At 41.8% G+C, this 15,440-nt stretch overlaps 1 protein-coding gene across 2 annotated transcripts; it reads left to right on the top strand.

The window, feature by feature from the left end:
- Nucleotides 1-4,021: 4,021 nt before the first annotated feature.
- On the top strand, nt 4,022-10,433 carry POLR3GL (RNA polymerase III subunit GL). Of its 2 annotated transcripts, none has more exons than XM_053475127.1 (8): nt 4,022-4,086; nt 4,826-5,044; nt 5,573-5,702; nt 6,502-6,570; nt 6,963-7,019; nt 7,850-7,923; nt 9,819-9,929; nt 10,275-10,432. In XM_053475127.1, exons 2-8 carry the CDS (start codon nt 4,925-4,927, stop codon nt 10,359-10,361), a joined length of 648 nt encoding a protein of 215 aa, XP_053331102.1. In that variant the 5' UTR covers nt 4,022-4,086; nt 4,826-4,924; the 3' UTR covers nt 10,362-10,432. The 2 variants fall into 2 exon arrangements, with proteins under 2 accessions (XP_053331102.1, XP_053331103.1); XM_053475128.1 differs by having other exon boundaries at nt 4,055-4,086; nt 4,889-5,044; nt 10,275-10,433.
- The last annotated feature ends 5,007 nt before the right edge of the window (nt 10,434-15,440 follow it).

Here is a 15,440-nt window from a genome sequence, read left to right as displayed (position 1 = left end):
TCCGACCATCTTGGGCCACCTGCTTTGCTTTGACATTTAGAATTCCACCTATGGGCACAGGAGAACCTAGGAAACGATACATCCCCTTGTTCCTTCTCATCAGGCTCAATCCCCAATTCCTCAGCTTACCATTCCATACCCACCATTTACCCCTGTTCTGTCTACTTCCGTTCTTTGACATTGATTCTTCCAGTCAATGTCCATCTCAGCTGAGATTAACATTGACTTGACCTGTCCGCCTCATTGACTTGACATAGCCATTGACATATAAAAAGCCTGATAAATACCCCATTGATGTGAGCCCCTAAAAAAAGCTCTAATTCTTGGCACAAACAGTGGGGGGAAAACATAACTAGGAGAATCTTCTCTTCCTGTGAAAGGTCAACATCCCCAAACTTAAATTGTGAGTGTTGGTCTTCTGCAAGTAGATATTTATTGCCCCAAAGGCTTATTCCTAAGCTAAACATTGGTTACTAAGGAAAAACTTTAACCATATATTAAAGATGAGCACACAGCAGACAGAGCTTGTGCAGAGTCAAAAACGTTCCAAGGTCAGTACTGGCAGAGTTCAAATCAGTTCTAGTGCATTGTTCACCTCCCTGGGTGATTAAAGTCTAGCGCTATATGTGCTATTTTCGTATTACACATTGTGGTTAAGGGCATCAATTGAATTTGCCCTATTTTACAGCATGGGGAATCCCTTAACACAATGGGACAAAGCTAAGAAATTGCCACGTATAACACTAAGGATAATTTGCACAGCCTCCGTCTCTGGTGGGAAAATGAGGCATATAAATAGGAGTTTTCTTTAGCCTTGCAGGGGTGCTTTGTATGAATATCCACTGAATCAATAATAGATGCATCATAAATTGTATCTTCTCCAAAGCCTGCACCAAGTCATTATCACCTGAACTTCTTAGAAGAACATGGTCCAATTTATCGTGAGATTTTTTTTTACTGAACCTGGAGAAAGAGATGTCTAATAAGGAGCCTAGGTTCACCTTGAAGCAGGATTCTTCTGTAATCACTTGGTTCCTAAATACTCATCGTTAGTGCAAAGTTGCTGGCCAGAAGTATCTCCATGGAGATCACGAAGACCACAAACACATTCCAACCTCCCCTAGGTACAAACACATTTAAGATAAAAATAAATAAATGTAGACAGGAACAGATGGGAACCATGAAAAGTCTTGGGCAAAAGTGTGGTGGCCATTTTATAAGTGTGGTTAGTTGGTCAGATATGGGTGGGAACGGCCTGGACATTATCGTTGCCTTTTCGATTCCCAGTTAAAATGGTGGTCCGAGAAGGTGGATAATGTACTTTCAGGCATCTGGAGGAAAAAACGATCGCCCCCAAGGTTCTTCCAGAAGAAGCTTGGAGGAAATGGGGCAATCTTTGTACCCCTCAGACTTTGTGGGCTTTTGATCTCCCTGGATCTGACCTCTGTGAGTTGTTGATATTCCATCTCAATATTTGTAGCCGTCACACACTGGTGTGTTGTTTTATCCGTAGACAATGCCTCGTAACGACTAATAAAGCAGCCTACGGATGAGTCACAGTATTACGACTTTCCGAAGGACACGCGATAATGCGTTGGGAACGCGGCCCTTCAGCCGTCAATGTCATCCGTGTATCACACAGTTTCACAAAGAACGCAAAGTGTAGGAAGTGAGTCTGTACAAAACATCTCTTCTCTTTTCTTGTACCAAGGCCATTTCATCTGGGCAGAGGCTCACAAGAAATATATATTCTTAAGAATGTTTGTAGAAGCCGTGTGCTGGATACTTAGTTGAAGAAAAGGTCCAAGAGAGCAGTCACATCATCATGGATCTTGGGCACAAGTTTCCATTGTGTTACGATGGCATCTGAGGAAGATGGTATTTATAGACATAATGGTAGCCTAAAATGAAATCCCATTGGGTGATTCCATGGATTTGCCATAATATTGTTCATGGCTTATTGCCATGGTAACTAGGTACGGAGTCACTCAGGTCCTCAATCAAGACACCTTAAGCGGCAAAAAGTAAATGTTGTATTCTAAAAGCCCTCAATCCTCCCCAAAAACCCTCTAAATCATGTTCTATACCTGACTGGTACTAAACCTTTTTAAAAGTGTATAAGTGGTCATTTTTAGTAACGATGGCTGTTGCCATAGTGATCCTGGGTCAAGCGCCCACTTTACCGAATTTAAAAAATTTGTCTGTGTACGGAACGCTGCGTTTCCGGAACAACAAATCCATCCGTCGCGCGCGTGCCACGTTCTGCTACGCTGCTCCCGAGCGCGGTTTATCCGTCCTGTGAGTAAACAGGGTTAAAAGAAACTGAAGGACCTGATGATTTCATTAGTGGTCATGTTTCGCGCGGAGAGAAATATAGTCTTTTATTAGAAACCCAACGCTTCAATGGCAATAGAGTTAAAATCGTAATGACTTCTTTTGAAGCTTTAGGCCGCGGCTGTTATCAGACAAACCTAAAGTGGCAATTTGCCGTCGAGAATTTTTCGCTCGGCTTTCAATGGAGCCTCGAGAAGCCGGTTGTAATATCGACGCGAAGGCTCAGCCTGTGGTTTTCCACTTCACAAGATGCGTGGAAGGAAGAAAAAGTGGGTTCCTCAGCAGATGCAAAGGAACGCTTCATGAGATGGTGAAGAAGGAACCTTCTAACATTCCACTAGAGCTTCCTTTCTCCATTTTACCCCAAATGGGATGGTAAATCTATGGATCCCATCCCTATGGGTACGTTTAAATGCCGGGGGGCTGGGCACAAAGATCTCTGATACCATCTACACCAACAGGGGGCATCATATGGTTGGTAGTAGGGGGGTGGCCAACAAAAGGTACATGAAGTGTTAGCAGGGTGTCTCTCGGCCCCTGTTTCCTCCACTTTGATTTCCAAGCAATAAATCAGTTGAGTGTCGACTTTCCTCACCGGACTTCACACTCTACGTGGTGGCGCTAGCCTGAGCCGGCATCAGACACGCCGAACGCGAAGCTAGAGTATTGTCGCAAGTGAAGATGAGCATCGCGTGGCTTGCGTAAGGGACCACGCTGTACAGATGATGGAACTGGTGCCACGTTCCGATCTCCGAAAGGCTTCCGGGTCACAAGAGCTGGCTTCTCAAATAGAAGAGGATCATGGACAGGGAAATACGCGTGCGAAACATAGAAAATAATGACAAAGTTACTATTCATAAGACTTTTGGCAAGGAGGATAAATGGAACAGCCTCCCATCAGAAGTGGTAGAGGGTAATACAGTGAGGGTATTAAACATGCGCGGGATAGACATCCGGCTCCTGGATCTAAGACGAGACCAGTGGCTGAGGTTTGAGTTTTTACTGCTGCTGTCTCTTTATTACAAATAAACTCAGAGCACTTTTGCCCGTAGGCGGGAGATGAACTTCAGAAAAGGTTTATTGTATCAAAAACAATCATACATGGAAGCGAAGGAAACGCGTGGACACCCACACGGCAACGCGCTTCATCGGTCAACGAGCCCCGGAGAACCGGAACAGAAAGGCTTTTTATTTGAAATAGAGGGTGAACGGGCAGATTCTGAGAGCAAACGGGGCGATGGGGTAACATGTCATAGGGAATGGGCAGATTCGGAGGGTGTATTTAAATATTTATAGAGACATTACGCAGCAGGGCGAGATGGAAATAAATCAGCTTTAATTCATTGGGGTCTGAAGCAGCCACATTAAATATACAGATGTGGGATCAGGCAGCCTCTGTGGACTAGGACCTTGTGATCCACAGCCAGCCAAGAGATTGTCTGTGGTCTGGCTGAGCGTCATAGGAGTTCTACTCCACAGAAGCCAGGAGCTAGAGGCCAGCTGAGCCTGCATCTCACAGGGAGCGCAGGTTCCCAATCACCATGGAAACCACACGCTCCCCACGACCTCTGCTTACCTAGCAATGTCCCGCCTACTAACCAATCGGTGATCGGCTGCCCGCGTTCTGACGGACAGAAGAAGAAGCTAACAATATTATCTAGGAGGGGGGGGAGTTAGTGGGCGTGGTCAGCCTTGCGTCATGATTGTGCGTCGGCTGGTGTGCGTTCCATGTGTAAGGAAGCATGCAGTGAGGTAAATAAAGGGCTTTATTCGATATGTTATTAAATATACATATAGAACATGGAGGGGCTATAGTGACTGACAGACGGCTGATTTAGCTGCCTTTATAAATGAGGATATACGGCTCTGGGCTTGTATTTTAGTAATATCGTTGGAATTTTATTATATCTAAATGTATATTTTCTTATATATTTAATACCTACGTTATATTATAATGTATGTAATATGTAATTGTTTATATGTAATTTGGGATTTTTTATATGGATCTATGTGTTCTTGCTGCTGAAATACATTAAGCCATTTCTCAAGTTTTAATTCCAAATAAAAATGAGTGAAAAAAACACATTGTACAATTATATTTAGTGTGTTTACAAACAGAGCAGATTATTATGTAAACAGCAGAGTTACAGAGTAACTATGAGGCTTTCAATCCACGCCGCGGCTCTCTTAACTTGTAGATACATTTCTCCACAACTAATAATAAGAATACCTGAATACTAATTAATAATAATTTAAGTCAAATAATTGTTATGTTATTGTTGCTGCTGTTTTCTTCAGGTGTGATAGCAGTTTAGGTATTATTATTTATTGTCTTATATAGAGCCATCATATTCTGTAGCGCTGAATAAAAGGTATAAAAGATGATTCTGGTTTAAAAATGGTATTATCACCACAGCAACCACTGCAGCAACTCCAACAATTTCCAAACTTTGCACCACAGTCCTTTTTTATTTCTTCCTTTTCTTTTTAGGATGGTTTCTCAGTGGACTGAGAAATGATTCCTTGTTTTCTCGTGTCTTTCCATTGCCCCCAGTTGTGATTTCTGTGCTGTGTGCCAGGCCCAGACAAGATGGCCGGACGGGGCCGAGGTGGTGCCCGGGGCCAGATGACATTTAACGTGGAGGCTGTAGGCTTTGCCCGAGGAGAATCCTTACCTCCACCGACTCTTCAGCCTCCACCATTATTCCCTGTAAGTTTACCCTGAGTATTATCATGAATTTCTCCATGACATCGCTACAGCCAGAAATACTTTTGTAGGCAACCGGCGCTTGGGGAACTTGCTGGATTATTATTGTTGGTAATGGCCGTAGGTGTTCATAAGAAAACAATCCCTGACCTAATAAACATTTGAAACCATGAGATGGAAGCTTGATGTTTGGTCAACACATATCGAGGATTTAGAAAGAATTGAGGATACCTGAGTTGCATGTTTACCCAAAAAGGCTCATATTTATTTTAAAAAATGACAAATGCCGCAGAAGCTCTACTTTGGTTCTTCTATGACGTAAAGACCTTCCATACTAGCTCTGTTTTCGCCTGTCCTTTAGTTGCAACGGCTGCCTCGCTTTCCTCCTCGTACTTTATCGGGTTTACCGGAGATCTTGCCGCTTGGGTGTCATAGTGTGTTGCACAAATGGCTGGCGCTAAAATGGTTAATAAAGCTGCGTATACTGTTACAGCGTGGAGCTATACCTGTGGTTTTCCTTGTCTTGCCCAGGCGTTAGAGTACAAACCGGTCCCTCTGCTCATGGGAGAAGAGGTGGAATATATGCTGGCGTTGAAGCAGGAGCTCCGCGGGGGAATGAAAACTCTCCCGTATTTCATCAAACCTGCTGCACCAAAGAAAGGTACCGTTTTCTGATTCCTGCCCATTCCAAGGAAATCAACAAATTAAGCTTTTTTTTAAATTTTTATATTTTTTTATTAACATATAACAGGGCTTTACCAGTCCTAAAACTTAAGTATCCACACCCAATTTTTGTACCACATATAAAATCCTGAACATGGGCCATTGCGTGCCATTACAGGACTCACTGACACAGCACAGGGTTTATAAAAGCCTAAGGCACCTTAGACAGATTTGACTAAACCCGCTCTCCCCAGTAACTCCATTAACAGGACTTGTTCACTGGGGTTATTTTACTCACTTTGCTACGCATTTTATATAATGTAGAGTAAAATGAGATAAGTTTAAAGCTACCGATTATACATTTTGACCGAAACACGAATGTCTTTTAATACCGCCCAAATAGGAATGATTGACGTGGCTGTCAATCCTGTTTTCATCATCCCCCTTTTGAATGTTTTTCTTGGCATTACTAAAAAAAAGACACCATGACGTGCAGATCCGAGCAGGTTTAATCCGGTTTATTACACGCATTTAATCCGTTTAATTATAAAGTCACCTTTGGCGATATGCAGATGCACAGAGGTGTGTGTTTTTGTATCTTTTTGTGAAGCTGTGAAATTCTCTTTACGCACTCGAGCTGTGACAAATTTCACCAGTGATGGTTGCTGAACGCGTTGATTATTTCCCACTCCGGGCTGCTAGAGAAATATCCCCCCCCCATCTTTCACTCCGTGCTATATTGATCTGCCTCTCGGTGACGCATGCAACAAATGTTATTTTTATCTTCTTTCACTCAGATGTAGAACGTTACTCTGATAAATATCAGATGTCTGGACCTGTTGACAATGCTATTGACTGGAACCCTGGTAAGCGCTCTTGCTTCTTGTCCATGATTTTTTTTATTTTTACGTGTTCCTATCACAGCACACATGGCATATGGACCCCCGGTGCTCCTCCTGAACTCAGGTCTTGGGGTTATAGACCAGTTATATCACACAATTTAACACGCTTCATGTTATATTACACTAAATGGCTCATGTGATTCAAAATGATGTAGAAACCTTAAATTTGCTGGCTGATCAGACCCTTCGGCCCGTCTAGTCTGCCCTTTTTTCCTGCTGTAAAGACTCAAACCTTATCCAGAATCTAATTACCCCCTCTGTGAATATAATGTCTCTTTGGCTAGCTGCACTGTTTGTATGGGGGTTATTATAGTATAGACACAACCTTAATTTTTCTTGTATTATTTCTCTTCCAGACTGGAAGTTGCTGCCCCGTGAACTTAAGATCAAAGTGAGAAAGGTCAAGAAAGAGAGTAAGTAGTTGTAACGCAAGTAGCACTGGTTGGTCCACCTGGAGGAATGGCCAATAATGCACAACAGGGTTATGTATAAAACCTGACTCCAGTGTAAAGAGCGAAATGTCGTCTGTTCTCAAAGGCAACCAATGAAATGTGTTTGCTGATTGGACCATTCCATTAGTTGCTATGGTAATAAGACCACGTTTCAACCCTTGCCACCAGCTTCGCTGTTTCTGAATAATAATACGAAAGTGTTGGTTATTGCGCCACCTAGTGGCACTTAAAAATAATGCATACCCAGACTACCTCCTTGATGGTAATTGGACAAGAAAATAGTAAACTTAGTCCATAAGCGAAAAGGTTACTTGCCTATGATGTTGACAGCTAATAGTTCTCCAAAAAGGTGGGGTACAAATTGTTGCATTTTGTACATGCGCACTTAGGGTGAAAAGCTGGAATTAAATGCATCTCAAAGATATAGCTACATAAAATGACCTGGTTTGTTGTGAGCACTTAATGCACACATCGAAACCCTTCTCTCTTCTAAGTCCCACACCGGTAGATTTAAGAAGACCTAAAACATGCAGCCAATGTTGCGACAAGGTGCATTATTATTATTTATTGTTTTCTATAGCGCCATCAAATTCCGTAGCGCTGTACAATGGACAGGACATAACAAGTAGTATGTAACATAATACGACTTACAGAAACAACAGGTTATGTTCAAAGCCCAAGACCTAGCTAATGCAAGTGGCGTTGTGTTGTGTTAAGTGGAACACCCTCTCCTGTCTGACCATGAAATAGCCGTGCGCCATTTTATCCAATATCCCCTTCTTCTTCTACAGAGTCCTCCATTGTCCTCCCGAAACACAAACAGAAGCTTCCTCTGGATAAGGAAGAGATCATTAAGAAATTGGAGGTAAGACAAGACCTAACTGGGACAGAGCAAGGAGAGAGAGTGCTCGGTGCCCCCCTCGTTACTGGAAACCAGTTCAGACGTTATCAGTTCTGGCTGGATGGCTTTAGTCGGGTTAAATAACTCACGGACATTATAATGTCTGTAGTCTTCTTGGACTCACTTACACAGTGAGTTCTTCTGAACCCTGCAGCTCTGCATGTATCAGCGCTGAAGTCAGCATTGTTTACGCCATCCTATTAACGAGGCATTTCTGATATATATGCCTTGAGATAAGCCAGGATCCTAAGATTCATCTTCCTATGTCTGTAAACGCATTCTTTTTGCAGGGGGTCCTCGTATTCTACGTAATTCTATAGAACGTTTTAGCACGTAAATGTTGTGTAGCATAGCAAGGTTTTCTGTTGCACCACTTTTTTAAAAAAAAAATTCTATATTTAATTTTCTAGAAAGACTAGTCTTTTGATGATCCCCATTTCCTTAATTAAAAAGGTAACAAAATGTGTTTTAGCATTTTTTTTTTTTGCACTATAAGGGGTTAAACATGTCCACTTCGCATAAACAGCAGTCAGAATTTTCCCAGGATCGCTGATAAATGTGTTTTAGTATATTTTTGGGGCCCCTTTTTTTGGTCAAATCTTGCAAAATTCCACATCTTAACTGACCCTCACGATGAAAGTCGATGTGAAATCTCCTTCATTCCAAACATTTCCCGCAGAATAAACCCCATCAGCTGACAAATATCCTCCGTGGGTATCCAAAACATTCAGATTTTTCCTTGATGGATTGTTTCCATTTTGCAGATAAATACACAAAATATTGTATGTTATTTATATGTAACATGTGCGTGTGCATTGCGTGTACACATTATAGTCAAAATGTTACCTTAGTTTGGTTCTAGGCGTGTTTGTTATTTCCCTTAGCTTTCTTTGATATTTTGTCCTGGAATACCCAGAATGCATCAATTTATTAGGGAATGCCAAGTTTTGCTGCTTTTCACTTAATTCCTATCATGCACCTCTCCACATATGAATACATGCAATAGTTATGTGTCTGTAGGCAAATCTCATGTGTAACTGTGTATATATATATATATAAATATCTATATATCTATCTCTGTGCACGCTGTGACCCTAATAGTGCGTCTGAAGAGTAATTACCTGACAATAAGCGCTGGGTTTTCTTCTTTCTCTGTCACTTTCCTCCCCGGCAGCTCTGATTACTGTATCATTACCCTGTACAGCTTGTCAGCAGACAATACACATACCCCCAGTCATACCCTGCGAGCAGCTGCCAGACAGAGACTCCAGAAAATCACTATCTTTATACGGGGAAACACGCTCAAAACACGCCTTTCACATTAACCCTTTCAATTCCTCCCGTCGTTTTGTTATTGTTTGTACGTCACAACCGCTGGCTGTCGGTGCTTCCGACATCAGAAGGAAATGAAATGATGTAACGGTATCGTAGAAAAAGTATAGCAACATTAAAAAACAGAATGTTCTTTTTTAACAATGTGTTTTAGTCATGCGCTGGGTCCTTGCTCTTATGTAACTGTCATGGTAATATTAGGAAAATCTTTAGCAATTTTAATGTATTTAAAATATAAATATATATATTAAAATGGGGAAAAAATAACTAAAAATTATATATATATATTGTATATTGAATGGGGTTTTTGGTTTCTAATTAGAGCGATGGCCACATCTTGACAATAAAACCATCTTCCGGTGTAGCCACATGTCACCAGTCGACAAGTTCAACCTTAACCTCCCCTCTTTGAGACGTTGGTTGCATTGTATGTGAGGTCATCTGTAATACCTTCCGTAGAGAGCCGGAATCATGCTCTTTTCTCATGAAACTTTAATTGAAGCTGGTCATTTACCTGTAATCCACAGAATTTGGAAAAGAAGGAAGAAGAAGTAAGCTCAGAGGAGGAAGAAGAGAACAAGGAAGAGGGGGAAGAGAAGGAGGAAGAAGAAGAATACGACGAAGAGGAACATGAGGAGGTGAGAACTTGGATAGCTAAAGTCTTTAGAAGACATCATTATATGGGTGAAATGTTTGGGACACCCCAAACTGTCATGGTCTTCTGCTCGCTAAAGGTTATGTTGGCTCACGTGTAAACCACATGATATAATTGCTCCAATCGATAAGCTCCAGGAGAAGCTTGCTGGGGTTGGCCCTTCACAATGCATATTGAAGTCACATTAGTTGAATAAACACCAAATGGTCTATAAGTCATTACTTATCGATATTAACATTCTAATGTACGTAATGGGCTTTTGAGGCTTAAAATGGATCTGTTACGTTTCAAAATTTAAAGTTCATTTTTTATTGTTTTTTGTTTCTAGGAGACGGATTACATCATGTCCTACTTTGATAACGGTGAGGAATTTGGTGGTGACAGCGATGACAATATGGACGAGGCCACTTACTGATTCCCTGCTCACATGCGCATACTGACTGGCGGCCATGAGTCTTTGAGTCCACAGGAGTCTTTCAGTCTAATGCAAAGATGAGCTATTTTATTCCATACTATTTTAAAAGAATATCAGAATAATTTAGATTTTTAAATTCTGCTGTTAATGCCAGTTTTATCTTTTAATCTGTTTTAATCTGTTTTATGGTTTCCATCACCAATTCAAAACATAATATGGACTGTTCCAAACGTTCACAGACCGAGCTAGCCCATGATTTAAAGTTGGGAGTATAATGTCTGGCAATCTCGTCATTATCTATATATAAAGCCAATCCGGGTCAGACATTGTAGCAAACACATTTTAGTAACCTTGTGGCAATATGTAACAATGGCGCATAGCAACTATAGTGCTACCATGCACCGGCTTTTACATGAATACAAATAGTTTTCATTTTATGTGTGGAAGGAATTTGGACGGCTTCTTTCCCAATTTTACCACTTTTATCTAAGGAGTACCTATTAGCGGCTGGAGCACTGAAATTTAATTTGTTTGCTGAGACTCTAACAAACTGCTTCAAGGTTACTAATATATATAGATATATATATATTAATATATATATGTATTTTTATATATAATGTATCTTAGGCTTGATCTGTGAACATGTCTGTTTTTAAGGATTAGGACGCGATGTTTTTACTCATAAAAAGGACTGTTGGCTTTGATTTTATTAACTTAGATCATGATTGATAGGCGGACTGTAGTATAAATATCTCCCTCGTTATTCGGTTGAACATTCTGCAGCTGTGCATAAATAGTCATCAAGCAGCATCCTGGGATTGTTATTATTGGCAAACATGTTAACGTTGGTGTTTGCATGCTAACCCAAAGGCTCTTGCGTCACTGCCTTCCATCCGCCGCAGTGCCATGCATCATCGTCTAATGGAACAAGATCTGTCTGCATGTCTGTTTAAAATCATCTCTGGGCGCTGGTAATACCTTTTTTTTCTGGGCCAACATAGCGGTCTTTTGTCCAGCTTTCGATGCAGAGTTCTATATGAAAAAGAGACCCCCGAGGTCCGGAAAGCATATGTGATTCTACAGCTCTTACTATGTTAGCTGTGACTTTTCTAGGACCAACACGGCTCTATCCATTGCTCTTTACGGTGCACCTGGCTTCATCTTCCTGACACAGTGATTGTGGTCTTTATACCGTAAATCCAACCAATCACAGGGTACCACGGAAGTCATTTGGACCACTGGTGGTATAGAAAGGACGCTGTATGGTGGCTGCAGGGTGCACCAATCCGATGGGGCCACAAGGTGGCGCTGCTCTCCTGTTTTTCGGCAGTGGACCCTATCCCCACTGACGTGACCTGGGGCCCTTTTCTTTTAAATCAGCCGCTTTACTTTTGCCTACTATTAACGTGTTGTTTTAGTGATCTAACCGTCTGGACCCAGTGATCCATTCTCATATTTAATATGGTGTTTGTCATTTTATTTAACGTTTTATATTTGTTTATGTAAAACTTTGCATGAAATCAATTTACTGCCCTAATGACGTCACTGTGTTGTAAATATTTTGGCTTTTTCTACAGAGAAGAATCAATTTTTACATTTGGGGGTAAAAATTACAATCTTCACAATTCAGGAATTTGGGATTTTAATCAGAAATAAGGCATCCGGTCCTAGTTTGCACCCTCATCAGGCGATAATAATTTATCATACTCTGTCGGTCCAAAAGGATGGTTAAAGTATGGCTGAGCGTCATGGGAGTTGCTCAGTAAACAAGAAGACTGCTCTTCGGAGTTTGGCCACGAGTCCTTAACCGTAATGAATTTTCTGTGAAGATCTGTAAATAAATATCGGCGTTTCCTATTGAAAGCTGGGTGAATTCGTTGTGTTATCCCTGATACGCACGCGTGTTATTGCCACTACATGTATGTATGTATGCGGCTTATTTCCAGACTTAACTGCAGCAGTTTTAGTGCAAAGAGCTCCGTGTGGTGAAATTACCATAGCAACCAGGGAATTATTCATGCACTTCTTGTATCAGAATTCCTTCGGTTTTACCTATAGGTTTTGTGTCTTGCAGATATGCTGCTTTAAGCGTACCAGATGTGTGTGTGTGTGTGTGTGTGTGTGTGTGTGTGTGTGTATATATATATATATATATATATATATATATATGTATAATGTGACTGTATAGATCAAAAATAGCTTACAGTGAGTGAGTGGGGAATTTTGCCTACTAATGGGCTGTAATGAGCCAAATGTAATCTTGCAAGGGGGGACACCCCGATAATTTAAAAGGACCTCCCAGCTGTCAGATGTATTAAAGCACCTGTGATGGCTGAAGTGTCCCTTTAACTTTAAAATCCCTTTCAGCTGGAATGCAGTGTATCGGTTTCGTTATAGTTAATCTGTAACATCTATCCTTACATCAGAGATACTATATTGATAGTATGGTGCAAACATTAAAAACAAAACACCGTTAATAAGACGCAGGTTTATTGGATAGTTTGATGTTTTATTAACTGCAGTAACTTCATTTTTCTGTTTAAGAAACAAAACAATTTCTGTTTCTTTGAAAAGTCTGTGATTTTTCAAAAAAAACCCAAAACATGCAAAAGGATTGTTTTAATTTAAATATATATATATATTGTTTTAATAAAAAGTGATCTCAACTACATAGCAGCCGTGTGATCAAATGGCGAAAGTGGAGTAATCGCCATAGCAACCAATGAAACGTTCCTGCTTCGGAATCCCCGTTTACCCAGAACCCGCATTAGAATCGCAGGGAAAGCGACATAACAAATGTGTAAATAAGGTAATTAAAAACAAATTTGTCCGCGGCGGTGACTTCACCGCTGGAATGTCTTGTACATTCCGAGAAATCTCTCCGGCTGGCTCGGTGCCCGGCATCTGCTCACTGCGACCTCTAGATGTGGTTCAAGTCACGTAAGGAACATGTTTGTCTTCTTCCTGGGAGTACAAGGAGTTCTCTGCAGAGCTGTAACAGAACACAGCTCTACCTGCGCAAACCTAGAAAACACGCACCGTCGGCAGCTGAGACGTGGAAATGCTGCAGCTCTGCTCTGTCCAGGAACATGGAAATATAGTTTCCTGATTCCTCGGAGAGAGAGAAATCGGACCCCTGCGACTGAATGAAGCGCCTGAAACATGGCAGCAAATAATCGCGGGTCAAATATCTCCTATTTAACTCTACACTTTTGGACCTGCGCCAGATGCAGAACGGCGCTAACTGCCTGGGACGCCACACATTTTCATCTCGTCGTCGTGTCCGGATTCATTGTTTGCCTTTTATCCTTTCATTCATTTTTTTTCTTTAATATATACATAGTGCTCAGTATAGCACACAATGCAAAGACAGGTCAGCCCCGTCACTTCTGCTGGGAGGCTGTCCCACATATCAACCACCCTCTCAGTAAACCTTCCTTACATTCCATCTAAACCTCAGGCCCTCTAGGTTTAGGCGGCTTTAGCCCCATTGGCAGATGCCACCAGCCTTGGAAAGCCGAGCCGCGATGGATAATAGGCTGTGGGGGTGAAGTGGTTAGGAAGCCGTGGTATTTCGCACCAGTCTCTGCTGCCCTGTGACTCAACTCACAAACTGCTGCAAACACTTGTGGCCGGTGGAAATTTCCCACTATGGTTTAGCCGTGTGTGACTTTCGTTTTCCCAGAAGATTCTGAACACTTAAGATCCGGATTGTTTATGGAACTGGAGGCAAGAAGGCTTCAACAGATCTTAGGGGGAGATCGGTCCTTTTATCACGGCAGAATCCCTTGGCCATGTGTGTACAGAAGGGGTTAAAGTGGTTTCCCCATCAACATAAGTTTAGAAAAAGTTTGGGGAGAAATTTAGGGAAGCTTTGAGTTAATAAAACGTCTTCTTTCCTTTTTGGCAACATTCTCTGACCTGAAGTTGCTGATTGTTGTTGTCTAGAGACGGACTGGTGACGATGTGGCGGCTCCGGCACTTTTAGGCCAGGGGCCGCCTGATGACTTAGTCCGGCCACGGGTTACGTTATGATCAAGTAGCGGGCCAACCCGGCCCATGCCCGTGTATATATATATATATATATATATATATATATGCAGCAAGATCATCAACTTTAATGTCTGTGCCCTGATAAACAGGCATGTGTTTGGCTGAGGGTGATGGGGACAGTCATCTTGCAAAAGCACTAATGTTTTTTGACACGCTGCAAGCTGGGCGTCTGCTGGCTGGCTGAGAGTTGCATCTGAAAAGTAATAAGGAAAGCAGCCTCGCTTTTCCCCCAGAAGAGTTTTCCGTGCCCAGGAAGCTGTATACATCAAATCTCATTACTGAGCAAGGACGTGAAAATCAGAACAAGCTGCCCCTCGGTGCTTAAAACAAATAGCCCCACGTTCGACTTTGTTTTTCTCATGCCTGCGCGCTGATAGGAAGTGGAGGTGGGAGGGTGGCGGGGACAGGACACTCTGTACTCTAATGTATAGGCGGAGGAAGTCACAGTATAGAATTTCAATGTGTTCCCCGTGTGTCGGATGATGAAAGGATCCAGATGAAGCCGGATCCCGTGTTGTTTTGTATTAAAATGTGATGGAGATTTGTTTTCTCGAACGCTTCACATGCAGACTGGGAATAATTCATATTTAGTAATAAAGCGCTGCCAGATGCCATAGTGGAGTACAATAGACACATCTAAAAATCTCTAATACTAAAACCAGAGAGGGATTATGGTGTCAATGAGCCCTAAAATTATGACCCCTAAATTTGCCTTTAACTCACTATATATATATATATATATGTGGGTTACAATAAAAAAAAACATAGAACCTTCCCCGCAGATCGGCCCCATTCAAGCATCCAATCAGTGGCGAGGATCATTGGAGCACAGAGCTTGGGGGAATTCACTGACCGGATCACTGACCGAGACGTATGCAATGAAAATACTAAGCACAGGTAAGTGCAGGCGCTCTACAGGAGCCACGGACGCTATTACAAGACCCCCTGCCCCACCATTCCTCTGACTGCGCAACACTATTGTGGTTTACTGAATGGGGAAGTCCCAGAAAACAAAAAATAATATTA

This window comes from Spea bombifrons, chromosome 9 (genome assembly GCF_027358695.1).
Source record: "Spea bombifrons isolate aSpeBom1 chromosome 9, aSpeBom1.2.pri, whole genome shotgun sequence".
NCBI classification, from domain to species: domain Eukaryota; kingdom Metazoa; phylum Chordata; class Amphibia; order Anura; family Pelobatidae; genus Spea; species Spea bombifrons.
The sequence above is the reverse complement of the archived record's forward strand: the minus strand, read 5'-3'. Positions and strand labels throughout refer to the sequence as shown.